Here is a 21,523-nt window from a genome sequence, read left to right on the forward strand (position 1 = left end):
GGCACGGAGGCATACGCGCGGACATAAAAACATTTGGTCCTTTGCACTCCATAGCCGCAACTTAACTTGCCACAGCTGATGTTTGTACAACAGCTGATAGCGTAGTCAGACCTGCACATGCATTTCTTTCCCCCTTTAATGGCTAACTGTATGCCACGGTACATCTGATGTTTACAGAGTTGAAACAGACTTCATGGTGTCATACCCAACTTTTTTTAATTGAAATTTACAGACGTGCTAGTTAAGACTGGGGCAGTAACATTAACATTGCGCTAAATGAATTCGCGCAATCTGAAGACGTGCTAAGTGAGGGTTTGGTGTACATAGCAAATGTAAAAAACGTCAAGAGAAATGGCTTTCTCAAGGGTTTAGCATGGGAACTTATAAAATCTCAGATCCAGTATATGTCTTCACTGCCTCAGTTACCCACTGAATTGCGACACTGTGGATGCATTCTTTTTGGTATCCAGCAGAGTGCTCCAGATACTAGAACATCAAAAGAATGTTCTGAAGGTCGTTGTTATGCATGTGGAAGACAGAGACACAGGAAAGTTTAAAGAAAAATGTGGTTGCACTGACAATTGTCAATCTTCCTTTACTAGCCTTATGGGCTAATGCTCTGTTCACTTTCAGATGCTAGAGTTCTTGTCAGTAGATTTTTCCAGTAAAACCCAGTTTCATTGGCATTATAAATTTTAATTTTCTCTTTCAATGAGTTTCTGAAACACACCCGAAAAAGCATCTGCAACTGTTTGATCTCCACTTAAGTTTTTACCTTAGATACTAATTTCGCGAAATCCATGACTTATTTTAGGATCTGGTTAGCCATACCGAAGATGCATCAAAATTCCCTTCCTGACCCAGAATTTCAAGCTTGTGTGCTGCAACTAATGCCAGACACAGGTATCCCTTGAGCCCGTTGTTTATTAAACCATTCTACCATGTCCTTGTCCCGATCTTGATACGTGGATTTCTTCATGCTTGTGCATTTCTGCCAACCCCTCGAGTCTGACGTGGATGCAAAATTTAACAGCTCATCCTTCTTTCATAAATCACGTACTTTTTGTTCTCCAATACCTAGGGCCATGCATATTTCGCGAAGATTCCGAGATTAGTTATAAGTCAAAACACTGTAGCACCGTCTGTGTTTCGTGATTGGGTGAATTTCTTTCCGGTACATGCTTAGTTTAACAATACCAATCAGAGAAATTCAGTGCGAAAGCAAACGCGTTATGAGTGGCTCAGTCAAATAAGGCAACGACTTCTCTCGCAAACGGCCGCCAATCACAAGGAAGAAACCGCTGGTGCGGGTGTACCTTTATGCAGTCTAATAAACGTTCAGATTTATTCGCGAAAAATGCCTGCCCCTACCAATACCAGGGAGGGACAGTAATTTTGTACTTTTTCCTTCATTTCTCTTTCCAGTCGATATTTTTAATTTTTGTTGAATGTCAAGTACCACTCATTTTCGTTTATTATTAGACATTACTGTCTAAATATTACAACAGAAAATATTACTGCTGCGTTGCGACTGCTGCCTTGAAACTACACAAGCGTGAGTCACGGAACAGTAGCACCGTGCCGGCGCCAACCTGAGCACAGTTCACAAGGGCCCGTGAAACACAAATGCGCACGACTTACAGGGATGCGTTTATAATTTACTCCAGAAGTTTCGAAGTTCACACTTACCAAATATGTATATACTATTTTTGGCAGCATTTTTCGTCTTGAAACACAGCTTAAATGCTGCCACATAAATAAATCACAAAAATAAAAAAAATAGTCAAAAATTATTTCTGTGTTTATAGTTTATGGAAGTGAAATACTGCATGGTTAACCTGCAAACCGGATAACCTGCAGCCGGACAATCGGGAGTCTACTGCATAACTTTGCTCCGGGGAAGTGACCTATTTAATTAAAATAATACTTCAATAACAAATCATACATTATGGTTAGTGTTAGCACAATAAATACAAGTCAAACAATGTTTAAAAAAATAGTTAGGGGTCAAAGGAACATTGAGCAATAAAATCATCAGTCTTATGCTGTCTACATCAACATTAATTAGTAGCATCATTTCTGGTATCTGTTCTTGATTTTATTTATTTATTTATTCATTTGTATTAATATCCATCAACAGCGAGGAAATTACAGATGGATACAGTTAAAGGGAACAAGGCAAGCTATCAGCCTTGGCCACTCCAGTGTTGCCTGGAATGACATCAGGCAATCAAGGAAGACCGAAATCAGCATGGCCGGACTGAGATTCAAATCCTGGCTCTCTCTCTTACTACTGCACCAATTGGCTCCATATAATTTTTCATGAATTAATTTATTGTAAACAAAGAAAAAAAGAACATAGATATGCATAGTGTTTTGGTGTGCTGCTTATACAACACACAAAATTCAGTTGGTGGTTTGGGATATACTCTATGACTCAAGGAAATAACATTTCTGTATAATTTTAATCTATACTTGGAGAAGCCACTTTATGCAAGTAATGACTCTGTAAGTGTGAGTGTGTGTATATGTATGCATGCATGTGCACATACAAAACATAAACACAAACACATAACATCTACAAAAGCATGCGCGCGCACACACACACACACAAACATGTACATGCATGTATACAAGTGCATTGAAACCCAAATAATAAATAAAGTAATTCCAAACCGAATACTTTAATTCATTTAGAATAAAAAAAAATGAATTTAACGGAAAAACTAATTATAATACTCCAATGAGAGCTTTACTTTTCTCAAAGTTACACTTACTTCCTGACTGTTTTCTTGGATGTCCTCTTGTAATGGTAGTTCAACTAGCCCTGACACTTTACGATCATAAATACATCGATGAAGTTGTTGATCCAACATGCGAAAATTTTTGTATGATCGACGTAAAACCCACGTCTTCCCAAATGATGTGACTGCCACATGCCACCACTTATTGTCAGAATCTTCACATGAAAGTGGCTTCAGTTCCTCTTCATAAAGGCATACCTACAATGTCAATTTAATAACTGAAGTTAAATTAATTTAATACAATGGCTATTAAAATTAGTTCACACAAAAAACACTCCAAAATGGTAGAAACAAATTCTCAGGCAAGTTTCTTCATGCTGTTAAAACAAAAATTATTCCTCTACCTTCTCTTATCTACTGTATGAACTATATAAATCACCTGTTCCTTTTTTATTTTGTTTGTATGATATGCATCACTATTCTAAATCAGCTTAACGCTCAGACCTTTTCGGGGCCACATCAACAACCAATCACCGAAAACAAGCCCAAAAAATAACACCAAACTCTAAATAACAGCAGATTCTAATCAAATACATGAAAAAAGTAAATATAAACAAAACAATCCTGTGTGTTACATTATAAACAAGATGAACTGGAGCCTGATCTCAAATTTGTTCTTATTTTCAACATTACATTTGATGAATAATACAGTTTTCTTTGTGCTTGTAACATAAATAAAATTAGTTTCATGTTCTTTATTAAGAGACAGGTAGTGAGTTTTCAAAACCAACTGTAAAAAGTTAATGTGCCTGAAAAAAAAGTTAGTGGGTGGAAACACGTAAGTGTTTAAAGTTAAATCACCTAAGTGTTTTGGCTTTTGATGTTAATACATGTCAAACTGATTTTAAGAAAAGCTGTTTCACCTGAAATTTTCAATAAAATATATATTTTTTTTAACAATTTATGCTAATAATAATACTAAAAGGTCACTATACTGTATCACTCACAAAAAATAACTTCAACAGATGAGTTAAAAAATGTCTGGTTAATTTTCCACACAATACTGCTTTAAGAAGAAAATGTAATAAATAATTAAAAACAAAATATTCGTTTGTAGTTGTATATGCTTACATTATTTTGTGTTTCAACAAGGATAAACGTACATAAAAATTTCTTGTATGAACTTTAAAGCGGTTAGAATTTTAACATAATATTTACAACTAATTCCAGCTTCATTCTTTTTTTTTTATCCATAAGGAAAAAGGCCCAAGAAGGTAAAAATAAAATCTACTGATAGTAAAATATGGGCTGAATTTATCCACTATAAAACAAGCATTAGTCTGTTTCAATGATTTAATAAAAGTCATTAAAATCACATTAATGTAAGCATGTGCATAAAATTAATGTGAAACTGATTCAAATACAATTTATTACTTCCAAAACAAAATGAACTACTAGTAAGTCACTAGCTAGTTAAATTTAATATTTTAACTTAACCTTAACCCCTGTCTGGCTTCATTAATGCCTTATCTCACAAACTGCCAAAAAAATTTATTAAAATGTATTTCAGCATTCACTAGGCAATTATTGTTTGCACTTTCTCCAACAACCAATAAAAGCCTAGTAAATTCCACCATTAAAAACTTAAAACTTAATACAGTGATATTAGAATGAGCAATAGATAAAAAGCAAACAACAGAAGTTCTTCAATTTCATCACCCTTTGGGCTTAAAGGTAAAGCAATACTGAGTAATAGAAAAACCATACCGTAACTAGTTACAATAATAACATTCACTGCATTACAACCATAAGGACTAACACATTAAAATATTTGGTGACCAAACCCATTCAACCACAAAATTGTGGGACATTGGGACCATGACCAATGGTAAGGAACTATTCAGCATTTTCATTGGGTGATTTCAAGAACAGTATTTTATGCCTACAGAACCTTGTGTACGTACTCTTTGTATATTATCTCTTTGAACTACATCTTCAAGTTGTAAGTTATTGTTAAATTTTGTAATTTGAATTGTTTTTATAATCAGCTAACAAATATTATGAACCTTGCAAATTAATCCTAAGTATAGAAAAGAAAAGGCCTTTTGAGCCTCAGTGTCAGGGCAGAATAATTAAGTGTCTGATGACACTATTTAATAGGAATCGTAATGTTTAGATTCAGTGTGCTAGCCTTTGTTAATGCTATAGCTACCATCTTGAAAGAAGACTGGGGAGTCTCATGTATGGAAACTGATGCCATGCAGATTTGAACTACTACAGTTTATAAATTATAAATGTACACCCGTTTTTTATGTGGCTTCTCCGCTTGTAAGTCAACTAGCTGTGTGTAATATGTACCCCTCACAGTTTGTATGCCTTTATCTTAAACTTCAGTAGCTGCTTTTATCATGTGGATTGATTCACCTGCACAGGGTACTTTAGTCCTTTGAGGGGCTATAATTATGTCAATTTGGATAGTCAGTGCTTTTCTTCAAGAGCCCACTATGCGGTACATTACGGAATTGGTTGAGTATACACACAACGTAGTTTTGTTCCTCCTGTTTACGTGAAGGTTTGGATTTGTAATATTGTGTACCATGACCAAACAATTAATATTTGATTAATGAACTATCAGCACTTAATCCTTTTGCAACACTTAAAATGTGTGCTGTAAACTAAGTGTACTCACTGTAGTTTGATCAGTACAAAGGTCTTTTCATAGATGAATTTAAAGGAACAGTATATTAAAAGGTTTAACCTTGTTATTTCACAATTTCAATAAATAAATAAAAACAAATAGCTGATAAAGGAATTATAAGTACATTAAAATTTTATGGCACTTAAAATGCATTATGTAACCTCTCTGGGTCTTGTATTTTCGTGCAATATTAACCCATTGTCATAATTGACTATATAGGAACACTTTATTACATGGTTTGTACATCTGTCTTGGGTATAAATGGGAAATGAATAATGAGCATGTAATATTGCATAAACAAATGTATCTATAACATTTTGTAAGTTTAAATATTGCAGAAATATTTGTTACCCCAGAAACCATAAGGGTTATTGTCATTGAGGTTTGCTTGTAACACTATGGCGCTTTCACCTAATTTGTTTAGACAAATTTGTTTCATGTAACTGAGTAAGTTTGAAAAGATAGAATTTTGAAAATACATAAATTTTGGAATATAAAAGTAATAAGACACTAATTATTTGCAGTTGTAGAGCATCCTTTATTATTATCAGTTAGCAAACACTGTATGACACTCAAGCATTGTATCACATGTTCGAAGGGATTAATAATTGTACTTAATCACATACTAGCAGTATTGGTCTGTGCAGTGCATTGTAAAAAAACTAACAAAGTGTTGGTAAATAAACTGTTAGAATAAATTGAACCTTTCACATCTATAGTTGATTTTTCCTTGAACTGATGGTGCACACAACATAGCTGAGTATACTAGTTTTTATGGTATTGCGCACTAGTTAAAAAATGTAGGTACTTATGTCACCAAACAACTTAAAGAGTAACCTCCCCAGTGTTTGGCTACCCCCTCCCTTGATGAACGGCGTGATGAACCACCCTGCTGGACCAATCACATCCCTACACAATAACATGCCAGCAGGATACCTGTCATCCTGCACACAATCGGCTTCCAACTATCAACTGAAATAAAGTCTGTTCAAGTGACCTACCGTGACAACATCACAAAAAGGAAATTAAGACTATGCAAGTTGGATGGTTAGTTTTCTTCAAAACAGATTAAAATAATGTTTATGCTGATCGACAGAGATTTGCTTACACCTGTACATTAGGCATTTCTCTCAGTTACCCTGCTTAGTAGTAAAAGTAAAGATTTATTTTTGACATCTTCAAAGGACATTTATATTAAGGCCATACACACGACTGTGCACAACCCATGTGCAAAAATTGGTCTACAACTGAATTCTTAAGCATAAATTTAAGCAAGTCATGACAGCTGACTAGCAGCTTGTAAACACTATTTTTCTACTCAAAAATTATATGAGACCATGTTAGCTTATGCAAAAATTTTAGTGAAACATATTTAAGGAACGTTCTTTTCTCGTATACTTATGTAAATTTATTACGATTCACTTATCTAGATAATAAAGATGATTTACTTTCATAAAAGAAATTACCTAAGTAATGTAGGCTAATATCTAGAATATTTCTTGCCACTTAAGGGGTTATGTCCCGTTCTAGGTCATTTATATCTACGTTCCACATGGTTAAACTTACTGACTTTTTGAGTGTCTGAAATTTCACGAACTGAAAAAAATTATTATATTGCATACTTTTTGCATAAATAAGTGTAAAAGTTGAATTTTTAACATTTTTGTGAAGCATGGATAAGGAGAATAAAATAGGAAAATAAAACTGGAATATTTTACGTTTAAAGTCCATTTTACTGGCTATTATCTAATATGGTTTATTTTTTTAGAAATTTTTCTTTTATTTTACTTAAGACTTTTAAAATCCTCAGAATTTTTATGATTTTAAAAGGCTAAATAAAATGAAAAATAGATTTTTCTGAAATAATTAAAACCATATCACGCAGTAACCATCAGTATTGCCTTTAAACCGAAAAATTTTCAGTTATTTATTCCATTTGGTTTTCCTTATCCATGCTGCAGAAAAATGTTAAAAATTCAACTTAGCCAGCTAATTATGCAAAAAATATGCACAAAATATATATAATTTTTTTTTTCATTTTGTAGAAGTTTGGCCACTCAAAAAGTCTACAAGTTTAACAGTGTTAAACGTAAATATAAAATAATGACCTGGAACGGGACATCATGATTAATGATAGATGTAAACAGTTGGGAACTCCCGGCAAAAAGCAACCTCCTCTGCTATAATTCGCTCTTGCACCATGCGTCCGTAACAGAAATAAATTATTATTTCCCTGCTATGTGCATGACCTACCTCCCATGCACACAAACTTACTATTAGTAGTTGTGTATGAGGAGGTTCGAAATTATGGCCGTCAAATATTTTGTTCATGTTCTATGTTAGTGTTATTTTTTTAAATATTGAAACCAACTTCAGGCTTTGAAGTCTGTCACACTCCAGTATTGGAAACCTTATTTGGTGAAACAAAGTCTAATGTTTTTAGAATGGAACAAAAGGTAGAGGGGGTGCGCAGCCAATTGGTTTTCCTCCCCTTCTTCACCATAAACCCCCCCGGGGATTAGTCTACCTTACCCCTGATTCGTGGCGGCAACAGTAATGCCATCCATACCAGACACAAGTACGTTAGCAGTTGAGAGGTTCTTTACGGGAGGTCATGGTGGCCCCTACTTTGAGAACCCTCGCAACCATATTGATCCCACAAAGTTTACCAATTTCTTTTCCTGTCGAAACAGTGCATGTGAGTCGTGTATTTCCAAAACTGGCCATCTCCCTCAGTACAGTTTTGCGAGAAATCGAGGAAAACTGTTTACTCAATTCCATGATGTGGCATTCAAGACGGTTTATTAAATGAATATGGCCGTTTTTGTAATTAACTGCTCCTTATTCACTGTGGGTTACCATGGAATTTGATTTTCTAGAACAAAACCATTTTTTTTTTGTGGAGATGGCCGGTTTTGGAAATACACTACTCATGTGTAGAACATGGTAGGCATCTGTCCTAGAAATTGTGTTTAAGAATGTCAGCCAAATAGTCTAATACAACACACATTGAAAAAAAAAACCAAGTGTGTATGTGTGTATGTAATGTTCGCAAATTGCGGGGCATCAATTTAACGGGTGGCAGGGAATGCCAAAACAAGCAGTTTCTGTTTAAGAACATATGTCCGGAAACGCAACCGTATAAAGTTAGAGGGGAAAACAGTTGAGGGCAAATCTGAAATTGGCGAGATTCCGGAGACTACTCCACTGGCCGAGAGTACGAGCAAATGCAGCGCAGTGGCATTCAAACGTTCAACGGGGAGCAGGCAAAACACCGGGCGCAAACGTTGAGAGTCAAGTCGAACGCACTTGCAGCCAACAGTCTTGTGCACAGCACAGTGATTATGTTTGCATGTTGGGCTTGCACCGAATAGGAAGACCTAGCTATGGCTTAACCAGTGACTGCCTAAAACTGGGAGTTTCATACCACAAAGGGTAATTTACACCAAACTGCGAAACTGTAACTGTAAACATCTGTGCCCGGATCATAGCCTGCTTCCAGCAGAGAATTTGAACACCACTGCGCTGCTAAATCAGTGAAGTAGTCCCCAGAAGCCCACCAAATTCAAATATTTTTAGCAACTGATTGCGCCTCTAACTTTTTAGGATTGCTTTTCCGAACATATGTTTCTTAACAAAATTTGCTTGTTTTTGCATTCCCTGCCACCCATTAAATATATGCCCTGCAATTTGCAAACATGCTGTGTGTCAGAGAGAGAGAGAGAGAGAGAGAGAGAGAGAGAGAGACTCTCTGTGTGTATATCAATTAACATTAATGTTTTGCAGAATGTTAGAGCATGTATAATATTTTTTTTTAAAAGTTTGCCTCTTGACATACAGTTTGTACAAACAATTATGTTTGTAAATCAAAATATATTTGTACTTGTCAGTTTCACATTTCTGTTTGAAAAAACTGGCTGACACTAACTTGGAAATCCATATAAGTTTTAATAATTAAAAATTAATTTTTCTGATATAACAAATATGAAACACCTTGACACTGTATTTTCATGGTTTCCTTTCAGGAAATCTTTCTGAACTAGAAGCAGATATTTAGAAATAAATAAGCACTATACATAAATCTCAACTCATACAAATAAGCACAAAATTTCTTTACCAAAATTTTCATTACAAAGTAGTCAACATAAATTTAAAAAAAAAACACAGTGAAGCTAGAGAGTATAACACACATTTTAAAACTACTTTCATGGTATTAGTATTAGCATGTTTAAAAATGAGTGTGATAAACATGTTGTAGAAAAATGGTAATGCAAGTCCATAATAAAATAATTCAGTGATTTCAAAAAGAATAATCCTACATAAATCTGTGGAATTGACCTATTTTTTGTAATACTGATAGGTACAGTTATACACGTGTATGATGAAGTAACCTATGAAAGCAAAAGCTTACTGAAGCTAATCATGCTCCAGTATTGTGTATTACATTTAAATGAGCATAGTTAGTTGTAAGCCATGCCATTGATAAAGTTTAGTGATGCAAAAAGCAGGCAATGTTAGTTATCACTGATTAATATCATCATATTGCTATGAAGTTTTTAAAAACTTCAAGTATCACAGCTTTAGCATGAAAAAATTTAAGAACATTGGTATAACAAACCAATTTCGTAGCTGATTGACGATGTGAAGAATTACTGCATCTAGCCTGCATAGGAAGATGTGCACTGGACCTAGATTCAAATCAATCAGGACATGGATGATTTTTCAGGATTACCAACCACTCACGTGGTTTCCATTCCACTAAAATCAGCTGCCTTATGCCTTGGTCATCTACAGACATAATTAATGATGTGATGTCAGAATTAAAATGCAAATCAATTCTGTTTGAACAAAAAAAAGCATAAAAATATACATAAGTACATACACAAGTACAAGAATTAATAGTAAGCTCTTTACACATTTATTAGATTGAAATACAAGGTTTGAAACATTTGAAAATTTTGACTTCAAATAATAATTATTAATTACTAGTTGAACTTGTAAGGCGTTATTGGTATGCAAATACAAACCTGTATCGGAGGCAATTCCACTTGCTCATAATGAAAGTGAGCACACTCATCAAGTTTAGGGAACCTAGACTTGCCTTCAGGAACAGTCTGATTTGCATTCAAGAAGTGAATTCGTATACTGGGTCCCCGTGTTGGCTCCATGTCAGATAAAGCACATTTTCCACTCTGAAAAATTTCAATAAATACAATAATTTAAAAGTTTTCCTATAAATAATACACATCTCTCAGAATTTATTTCATTGTTATTTTATCTTTTCAGCCTCTCTGCTAACAAGTGGCCAGCTTACAATCAAAAATTAATCTAACTACACTATAATAAATGCCAGACACATCCATGCCTTACCTGGGATTTGAACCGAGAACTCCTTGCACCAAAGTTGGTGTGCAGCTATGCACAGAGGCATTTCCAAGATTACAGTGGGCTCCAAACCACTTGGCTACCAACTTGGTTCTCATAAATTTAAGTTAAGCCAGAAGATGGAAAATAATTATAAATGCTATGCTTGTGTGCACATTTCCAAATCTGCAGACAGCCAATCATCAAAGTAGAGATGGTAATGGAAGTTGGGGAAAAAGCATACAGCTAGGAACTAGCACACACTACGGGAAAGGGAACCACAAACTGTAACTGCTACCGCTTTCATTAAAAATCCTACTTGCTTCACATCATAAAACATTAATTACAATACAAACACAAAATAATAAAGTCCAGTGTAGCATAGAATCAAAAAAATTGTGGTTATAAAAATTTTTTTACAGCAATTGTATCAAATATCATATGATCTGGCTGGGTGACATGGTAAAGAATAGTATGTGGCTTCTTACTGGCTAGGGTAATTGAGAATGATGACCGTAAGTAGTCTAGTCCAATTCCACTTCATTTTTGAGAGATTTCAAAGAAATTAAAAACTTAAATCAGCAGTTATTAAACTGTAAACTGACTCTGAGAAGAAAAGAGAAACGAAAGAAAGTCCTATAACACTGGTGAGAGCAATTTTGCTGAAGAAATAATCCTAAGAAAAGAATGAATTAGAATTTAATGTCTTGTGGACATGGATACCATCACAGACAGATGAAGAAACATTGAAATAGAGCAAGAAAGGAAATTCACTGGTGAAAAATGTGTGCAGTTCTTTGATACACACAGAAGGGTTAATTTTCCCAATTTTTGACAAAACTGAACTGAATGATTTGTGTGTTTGGGTATTTTGCTTCATTTATTATGGAAGGCATGATTGAAAAGTAATGACCTTGGACAATGTGGAACACAAGAGGGTTTGCAATGCCTGCAGTTCAAAGAGGTTCCATCACACCTGCCACAAAGCCTCGGCCTTGCTACTTGCTACCTCTTCCCAAACATGAAAGAGCACCTTAAGGGACATCACTTTCGTTCTGATAACAAGGTGAAAACTGCCATTCAAGCAAGTGTCAACACAAACGGCATTCTTCTCCTATGGTTTGCCTTACTAATTACACATTGGCGCAAGTGAGCGGAAAGGGATTACATAGAAGACACGTATAGCTTTCTGGTACGAGAATTGTGAAAATCTGGTAACAAAAACTTTACGGCCATGGAAGCATTACTTTTCGATCAACCCTCATGTATTATTATTGAAATTACTTCAGGTGCCATCATCTCGTCATTTAAGAAGAGTAACTGTTTTGAATTATTCTTAAAAACCATTTAAACTTAGCCTGGACATGAGAGAAGTAGGTAAATAAAGCAGCTGTGCAACACATGTTTTATTTTTTGTTATAATATTAAAACTTCTAAGACTTAAGTGTTATCATTTTGGACACACTGTGAAGTGTAACCCTATACTAAGTTAGAGGAAAGTATTGACATGATCCTTCATATATATTGCAGCAAATATTTGGACAATCGTTATTTCAACTAGTGGAGAAACCATTAAGGGGAAAGCTTCAAAGTCATGGTTACATTTTGTGGGGAGACAGCATGATATCGGTAGCATATATCACTAGGCAATCAAACTCCCTACTCGACACGTAGTATACCTAATCTTATTACTTGTGACATTGCCAACTAGGCACCAGCTGTGACAACAAAGTACACCATACATACTACCAGGAAAACACAGCTTCAGACTTTCATTTGTAAAATCAATACCACAAAGTTGCATGTTTTTTTTCTCCACAGAAAGGCGTATTTACATAGTGTGTGTTATTACTCTGTGCTGTTACTCTTGCCAGCAACTGCTGACTGTTCAGCACTCACTGCTACACTTTCTGAGTAAAAATTTAACTTACTTTTTCCACAGCAAAAGAGTTAAGCTTGATGTGCATAGCACCTTAATTATATTTGTTATAATAATGCATTATACTAATTTTCACATAATATTTAATACATATTATGTAGTATTGTGATTTATGTAAAAAAAATTCATAATCTTCTGTGAATGTTAACACAAAAAATATAAAACTATATTATAACATCTATAATATTATAAAATATGTAAATAAATATATTTCGGTGTAAAAATATACATTTCTCTTTACTGATTGGTAAGTACAAGTAAACAAAGAATAATAAATGTTTCTGAAGACAAATATTTTACGAAAAAGGCCACTGGCTGAAAATTTTGAAACTACAGCTATACAATGATCTATACACTTTCAGAAAATCATAAAAACGAAACAGTGCACTCTATAATCTGAAACTTCATTCAATAAGTATAGAATCTCTGGAAGTTTTTGTACAAGCATTCCGGATTAGTTTATTGTAGGTCCCCACAGCTATTGCCTACAATGGAACCTACTGTATAGCGTGCTCCAGTTAACGAAAAAGGAGTCAGTAACTGTTGTGTAACATGAAATCCGCACTCACTTTAACATGAAAACCCCCACACTGGCATTCATTTACGCCTGGTACAAAACATTTGAAGAAAGAGAGTACATTTGCAAAGGCAAGATTATTAAGTCATGAATTGTAGATGCCCCAAACAATGTTATCAAAAATCTTGCGAAAACCTTTGCATGTGAAACTAACCAGACTCCATTTGGTCCAAGGCCTCAAACAAGATGAATACTGAGCACATTATGCATTTTTCTCCAAGGTTCTAATGAGGATTGACAGTGACAAAAACCTGCCCATGAGGTTAATTTTCTGTGACAAACCACATTCCACATGAATGGCAAAGTAAATAGGTACAAAGTGCATTTTTGGAAAACATAAAATTCCCATGTCACCATCGGGCATGAGAGAAAAGATTCCTCGAAAGTGAATGTGTTTTATTCCATGTTGAGGGTGTAGATTTACCGGCCCTTCCTTTTCATCTAAAAAACTGTCATAGGTCATCCTTACCTTGACATGCTTACCTTGTGGCTTATGCCTCATTTGGAATAAGATTCAAACAACTTCATCTTCCAATAAGATGGTACAGCGTCTTACTTGCAATTGGCTGTACGGGAACACTTAAAGACACATCTCTCTGCAGGTAGATGATGTGGTGTGAAGCGGATGGCTACCATGATCACTTTACCCCATGCAGTTTCTTTCTGTGGGGTTACGTTAAAGACAAAGTGCTTGTGCCACACCGGCTGCAATCTTTGCTGGAGCTGAGGCAGCGAATCACAGTGGCGGTTGAGTCCATCACCGCAGTCACACTGCACAAAGTGTGGGACGAGTTTGAATACCGCCTCAATGTCATTGTAACCTTCAAAAAAACTTCCAGAGATTCTGTACTGAATGAAGAAGTTTCAGGTGAATTAGCTGCACTATTTCATTTTTATGATTTTTTGAAAATGTTTGAATCATTTGAGCTCCTCAGTATATTCCTTTATTGTCAAGTTCAATTGTGTGTTAGCCAACTGTACAAACTATGTAATCATAAAATAAAATCAATCAATTCTATACTTACATATAATACTTACATAATGCTTAGAAACTAAACATATCTTCTTAACAGAAAAGTACCATGAATAAATAAATATTTAAATTTTGAAATGTGCTTTTTCAAAAGGATAGCTTTGGACTTAAAGTATTTATTTACCATTTAATTAACATGTAATTAAAATAGATTAAGATATGAAATACAACCATATTTGGTTTCTTCACTTATATTTCTTTTAAACATTAAGATCACTCATTTCCACATTTACTTTATTATACATCTACTCTGTTTACATATACCACCATTTTCTATAAAATAAAATATTCAGCATTAACCAAGCTCTTATCTCATTTCTTTTCTTCTTATTTGTTCACTTATAGTCTTTCCAGCAGAGAGAAAAAAATAGTATCAATTATTCTAAATAATTTGGGATTTGGGGTGTTCGGAAAACTGATTTTTCAGATAGATGATAATTAACTAAAAACGTATGAAACAAAGACATAAAATTGTTTATATTTTGTATTGCACATCTTACAAATATATACCTTACATAAAATAGTAATAGCACATCAAAGAAAGCCTATAATTTGGTAAAATAAGTACAAAATTGTCTTTTGGTTCAGAGCCTAGACTCTGGTTTTTTGCCAATAAATCTCGCACTAGCACCCAATAGCAGAACTACGTGAGACACAAATTTGAATTTGCAGACTGAAACGCTTTCGGTTAGCCGATATTTAGGTTGATCAATATTGATGTCAGTGCACAATGACATCTGAGCATAAGTCTGGCTAGCTTCGCACTTGTTATATGACATCTCCAACATCTCCTCTGGTGAGGGTTGACTTCAAGGCCAAGTACGAGGGTTGTCTGAAAAGTTTCCGACCTCAACATGAAGATGGCAGCACTCGTCAACAAAAATTGGGGAATGTGTTTAATCATGTTTTGGAATACACTGTCTGAAATTTCAGCCATTTTGGACGTGAATTGATTTTTTAACCATCATTTTCGTGAGTCGATGCACATATTTTTGTGAAAATGAAAAAAAAATGTGTATCGAAGTGTCATTAAATATTTGTTTTTGAAAGGCAATACGTATACGCTAATTGAAGACCAGTTGGACGGTGTGCACGGCGACTCTGTGCCATCATTTACCACAGGGAGATTTTGGGCAGCTCAATTCAAACATGGCCACACCAACTCTCTAAAAGCAGTTCTAACACATTAACATATTTGATTTATAATCACCAATTGGAGAATATTTAGCAAAGCTGCACCAAAGGACCCCGAATAGCTGGTATCATTCTGTTTTGGACCTTAAAAGATCCAGTTTATAAAACCTTAGAATTAATTTAACATTATCTATGATAACAAATATTATGAAAATTATGAATTTTAATTTCAGGGCATTTTCGTAATTAACACAACAATTTTAAACTATACCCTACACAAGTGGTACCATTTGTAAAATAGTTCCTATCTGATGACCATAGTTTAAAATTCAGTTCCCAAATTACTGATTATTTCATTACTTATGAAGCACAACTGATATGCTGGGCGACAAGAATGGTCAGAGCCCTGCATTTATCAAGGCATTGCACCTTTCATGGTCCTGTAGTTATCGCAACTTCGCCTTTCTCGTAGCTTGTGTCAAGTTGTCCATTCTTCTGGCAGTACCAAATTCCAGGTTTTTTCAAGTTTTTCAAAGTCATCTCATTGAATGTTCAGACCTAATAAAATTTTGTGTGTCACAATTATACTGAAATAAAATAACAATAGTGTATATTTACAATTAAATTATAACAAAGCTTTTCCCCCCGAAAATAATTTGGAATTATTTACATAGTGCCTAGAACATGAAAACATCAATTAAAAGAATAATTTTAACAAAACCCATATATAGCTGTAACTTTGTATTATATTTTTCAATGACTCAATGTTACGAGTGTTGCTCTTTATCATTTAATAGTCAAAATGGCAATATTTTGTTGAAACAAATATTAAGAAACAGTTTCAATAGTTACAAATAGGACTAGATTAAATAATTGAATAGCTACATAATAATACAATATCTTTACTAAAAAAAATTAACATTGAAATTTCCTGATTTAAAAATGAAATAGGCTTAAAAAGAAAACCACAAAATATTGTCTCTACTTGTATGTATCTTAAATTTTCCAATGTAACCAAATGTGGTTTTCTGGAATAAATTCCATATATTTTGTGGTTGAAACAATATGTAAAGAGTTATTACTTTTGTTTGGTTGTATTTCATGAAATGAAGACATCATATTGGTAACATGTATTTTTAAAAAGCGATATTCATATTGATGTAATTGCTTAACATTATTAAGAGAATGTTTTTAGATATTTCAGCAATAAATATATTACATTTATTTTTCTTTGCAATGTAATATATTTATTGCTGAAATATCTAAAAACATTCTCTTAATGATTTTCTGCAAATACATCAATATGAATATTGCTTCTTAAAAATACAGGTTACCACTATAAAGTCATTTCATGAAATACAACCAAACAATAGTAAAACTATTTACATATTGTGTCAACCACAAATATATGGAATTTATTCCAGAAAACACTCTTCACGTGGATATTTTTGGTATGAGTGGTGGTGTTAAGCAAAAAAAAAAGGGGGGCAAAAATCTGTAGGATTTCTAGGGGGTGGGGAGCCCCGCAGAACTAAGTTTATCATTCCTGTTTTGCCCCACTGCCTCCCTGAATCACAGACCCTCCCCCCTTCCCAAGGATTTACGCTCATGATCCCACTACTCTTAACTGCCTCTTAACTCTCTCAGCGGCCCTGTAAGGAGATCAGTGTTCCTGACTTATAACAATGTGGTCACTGGTTCGAATACCATCCCGAATGATGTGATTCTTTTATAGGTTTGTAAGCAGTTTTCCACCTAGGCCGGCTTGCACAGTCGTGACTTCCAGGCAAAGTAAAGTATTCTCCATTTCATTAACCGGCAGAGTTTTTGCTTAAATTTTACTTACCTGACTCTGCAAGCGGCCCTTAGGCTCCAGACAAATATAAAAATTAAAAATATTGCTTCTACTTTGATTAAGATTGATTGTTGGCATTAGCTAAAATAGTGGTATGTCGTTCTAGACAACATGTCTGCTAAGGTTCAGTCTCACTAAATCTGCAACTGGCACATATTTTAGCAATAACAGAATCAATAAAAATAATATCCCTGGCATTACTTAAAAGTGCAGTATATTGCATCAGTTAAGTTCATCCAGTTATTTAGAGTCAAATCACATATCTGGATATGCCAGTTTTTTTTAATTGTGTTGCATCTACAGTTATTACTGTGGGTAACAACTGGAGCAAGGAAAAAAAAAGGACAAGCTTCGACAGGTCTGTGTATGTGTGTCACATCACATTAGGAGGGCGAGGTAGTAAACAACAACATGCAAAAGTGGTATAAGTACCAAAGTTTGTAACAGCGAGTTCCCCCCCCCCTTCAAATAAATTGTTTCCATAGCTAAATAGATGGTTAATTAAGAGTGGTTTCCAAATATTCACTGATTTCTCCCAGATTTCCTGGCAGCAAAAAAAAAAAAAATCACAGTTCACTCAAGAATCCCCCGTATACAGTATTGTCAGGTAGCCCCCCTGCTGTGTCTCAGCATGACTTTGAATGGAAGTAGAAATGGCAAACTGGCTGCTGTCTGCACCCGATCCCTCCCTACCTCACGCCTATACTTCACGACCTCACAAGCTATGACTGTATCATCTAATTAAATCAATTCACTTGGATGCCGTATGTCTGAAATCAAAGATGCTTTTAAATTTATGGATAATGAGAAAAATGTGTTAATTCAAAAATTTTAATTCAAACACCCTACAAATCCAGGGACATTTAATAACTAGCAAAATAAACTTTGGTCAAAAGTTGTACCTTAACAAATGACCAGGGCCGGCGCGTCCATATAGGCGAACTAGGCAACCACCTAGGGCGCCAAGTATCTGGGGGCGGCGCAGCACGACACATAACAGCTGATATAATATGTTTAACGATTATTGAAACTAGATGAAAATGGATTTTTGTAACAGTTTGGAATGTCTATATTGATATAAGTAATTATTTAAAGTCCACGGTGACCTGTTTATGATTTGTAATAAGTAAAAAAAAAAACGCAAGCATGCTTACATTTGATTGTTGACAAACTCTTAGGCTTACGTGATATATTTTGAGGCAAGGAAAATTTTTTTTGGGGTGTCCGGCGGGGGGTGGGGGGGATTAAGGTTTTTCGCCCAGGGTGCCAATTTACCTTGCAGCGGCCCTGCAAATGACTGGAAATATTCAAGTTGCTTCGGCAACAGTGCTTCTACCTGAATTCATCAAAGTGTTTGGGCTCTAGAAATATAAATTCTAAGTCATTCAAATTTGAAAATGCATAAAATGGGTTTTGGGGGGTGGAGGGGGGAGGGGTGTTACAAATGATAGTTTTCAATTGTATTCACTTAAATACTTTCTGCCGAAAATGGTTCCGTTGTGTGCGATCTGTTAAAGCTAAAGAATTACCGAGTAACAGTCCCATGCCGCATCCCTACACACGGTGAGCACGCGCCGCATGGGAGTCGCGTCGCCCTGCCGCCGCGCCGGGCGCCGGGGACGACGGCGCGGCGGCACCCCCGCAGCAGCTGCAGCGGACCTGCAGGGTCGGCGCGGCGCGCGGCGAGCCGGGCGCGACCAGGGCGGAGCGGCGGCCGACACTGGCGCTACTGGCGCTCCCGGCGCTACTAGCCGCGGCCCGGCGGCATCGATCCGCCGCTCCCCCACCTCCCTTCCCCACCCACCCCACCCCCTACCCTGCCCTCCCCATCCCCATCCCGCACTCCCCCTCCTCACCCACTCCCTATCCCCGCACTCCCCCGCCTCCTCACCCTTCACACCACCCTCCCCTCCCCAACACTCCCCACCCTCCCCCTCCACATTGCACTCCCACCCTCCCTCGCCCCACATCGCGGCACTCACAGCATCCCTCCGCAGCGCGTTTCAACATGCCTGCCTGCTTGCCTGCGTGCGTGCGTGCGTGCGTGCATGCCTGCGTGCGTGCGTGCGTGCGTGCGTGTGTGCGTGCGTGCTCGCTTCTTCCATTCCGACGAGAGTTTAAAACATCTCGAGAGTAACGAAACTTTAAGTTTGAAAACGCATTTTTTTTTCTGGCAATGAAAGCAAGGGCGTAGCTAGAATTTCTTTTCGGGGGGGTGTTTACTTACACCCTGCCCCCGTACTAGGGATGGGGGTGGGGGGGCCCTCCTCCGGAAATTTTTTGATTTTAATGTGCAAATTGGTGCTATTTAAGCACTTTCGTAATTAAAATACTGGATTTAAATAACATAAATTTGTGTCCCGACTTTATGATATTTTTAAAGAGACACTGTTGAAAACTAATTGCTGAATATTAAGGGTTATCTGCTCAAGGGTTCTTTCTTAGTTTCATCTATGCAAGTGCATTTGCAACAGCTATACAAGTGTAAATTTTGTCATAAGTACATATATATTTTTAATACTTCGGGGGGTGTTTGGACACCCAACCCCCCCCCCCCCCCCTTGGCTACGCCCCTGATGCAAGCATATTTGTGCAACCAAACCTTGGAGAGATAGTAAATGTTTATAGTGTTCGTGAGTTATTTGAACTAAATACACAAAAAAAACCTATGTATAACCTATGGAATTAAACGAGCCTGAAATATGAGAAATGTATTTTTGTTTCAACCCGTTAAAAGATGAAAGGTTAACTATGCTTTTAATTGATGAAAGTTGCACTCAGTGTTAGTGTCTAATGTAAACTTTTTTTTTTCGTAGGTAAGCATTTCTATATATTAAGCTTAAGCCAAAAAAAAGGATGATGATGCTTGAATAACAATAGCACAATCGACGTAACGCGAATAAAATAACTTTCTAAAGTTCAGCGCATCTGTGATGTCAGCGAGATAAAATTCACGGAAGAACAGAGGTTCCGGTCAGCCGGTTAGAAAGTTATTTCTATTTCCGTCGCGTCAGGGGAGCGCGAAGTTACATCCCAATCTTCTTTCCCGGTGATTGGTAATTCAATTTTTATCGGTTTTTTTTTTTCCTGCTTACTTTACTAAATTCGTTTGTGAAACTTTTTAACACGTTCACGTACAAAGATTTATTTTTTCACATAAATATTGGATTTTGATTAAACAAATGTTACGCAAATACGCCAGTTTAAGGGCCCCGCCCACCCGGGCACACACACGGTGCGCAGAGCTTCAGGAAAAACAACGCGATTTCGAAACTAGTCAAGATATCCAGGTGGAGTCTGCTTACGAAAAGCATTCAAGAGTTCGCTGAGGGCCGAAAAGTACTTTTGATTTCGGATTAAAGTTTTAAACTGTATTTTTAGAAGGGTTAAAATGGCTAAAACCCATGTTTTCAGAGTAATTTTTAGGCATGAAGCAACCCACACAGACCCTTGAAAGCACTTAAGGGACTTGCATTACCCCTTTATCTTCATTGCTCCGCAATATAATGTTACGGTCACCGCTAAAATATCACAGTTATCCTGTGACGACGAGAAGACTGCGCGCCAGTTCAGAGCCTTGCGCTTAGAGGCGATACCGCGCTAGAAGCACCGGTGAGCGTCGCGCTTATCATCCCGCCTCACTAACACACATACACCGCTAACGAGGCGGGCCCCTTAAACACATTTTTTAAAACACTGATGTCTGTCGTATATGTAGTGAGAGTGTGATTTCTGTTCGGCGCGCGGTTAAAAAGCCCCGGGTTCACAATAATGCGATGTTTTGCTGTCGCGTCGCGCTCTTCGCATCGCGTCTGTCGCGTTGTTGTGATTCAAGCGTAAATCCTCAAACTGTCTTCTCAAAAGCGAGGTTTGTGGCGTCCGACGTCGGCACACGACGGCCGGGTTCAAAAGTGGTTTCATATTTGAGCGATGAACTGCCCCTGGCGGACGCCTCACTGACCATTCTGTCATCTCGTTTTCTTTTCTTTCTATAAATCCGTATCTTTGCGTTCCCATGACAAAAGAAGTTTAAATATATATCTTGTATATTAATATTTTACTCTTGCAATCCGATCCCGTGATATTAACACCGTCAACGCAATTTATACGAGGGCTTGTAATGATTACGAGAGTTATGGCAGGCGAAGGATTACTTCGGGGGTTCTCACTAAAAATTCT

General features: G+C 36.4%; 1 protein-coding gene across 7 annotated transcripts in view; it reads right to left on the reverse strand.

Moving 5' to 3' along the window:
* The window catches only part of LOC134529777 (GTPase-activating protein CdGAPr), a 99,165-nt gene that overhangs the window by 57,499 nt on the left and 20,143 nt on the right, over nucleotides 1-21,523 (reverse strand). For 3 of the 7 annotated variants that reach the window (XM_063364208.1, XM_063364210.1, XM_063364214.1), the window contains 2 exons: nucleotides 10,470-10,634; nucleotides 2,778-3,002 (listed from right to left, as the gene is read on the reverse strand). In XM_063364208.1, the coding sequence (XP_063220278.1) occupies nucleotides 2,778-3,002; nucleotides 10,470-10,610 (366 nt within the window). In that variant the 5' untranslated portion in view covers nucleotides 10,611-10,634. Of the gene's footprint in view, nucleotides 1-2,777; nucleotides 3,003-10,060; nucleotides 10,131-10,469; nucleotides 10,635-13,805; nucleotides 14,094-15,918; nucleotides 16,048-21,523 lie in introns of those variants that run through there. The other 4 variants (XM_063364211.1, XM_063364212.1, XM_063364213.1 and 1 more) reach the window with 3 other exon arrangements.

The sequence above is a fragment of the Bacillus rossius genome, chromosome 2 (genome assembly GCF_032445375.1).
Source record: "Bacillus rossius redtenbacheri isolate Brsri chromosome 2, Brsri_v3, whole genome shotgun sequence".
NCBI classification, from domain to species: domain Eukaryota; kingdom Metazoa; phylum Arthropoda; class Insecta; order Phasmatodea; family Bacillidae; genus Bacillus; species Bacillus rossius.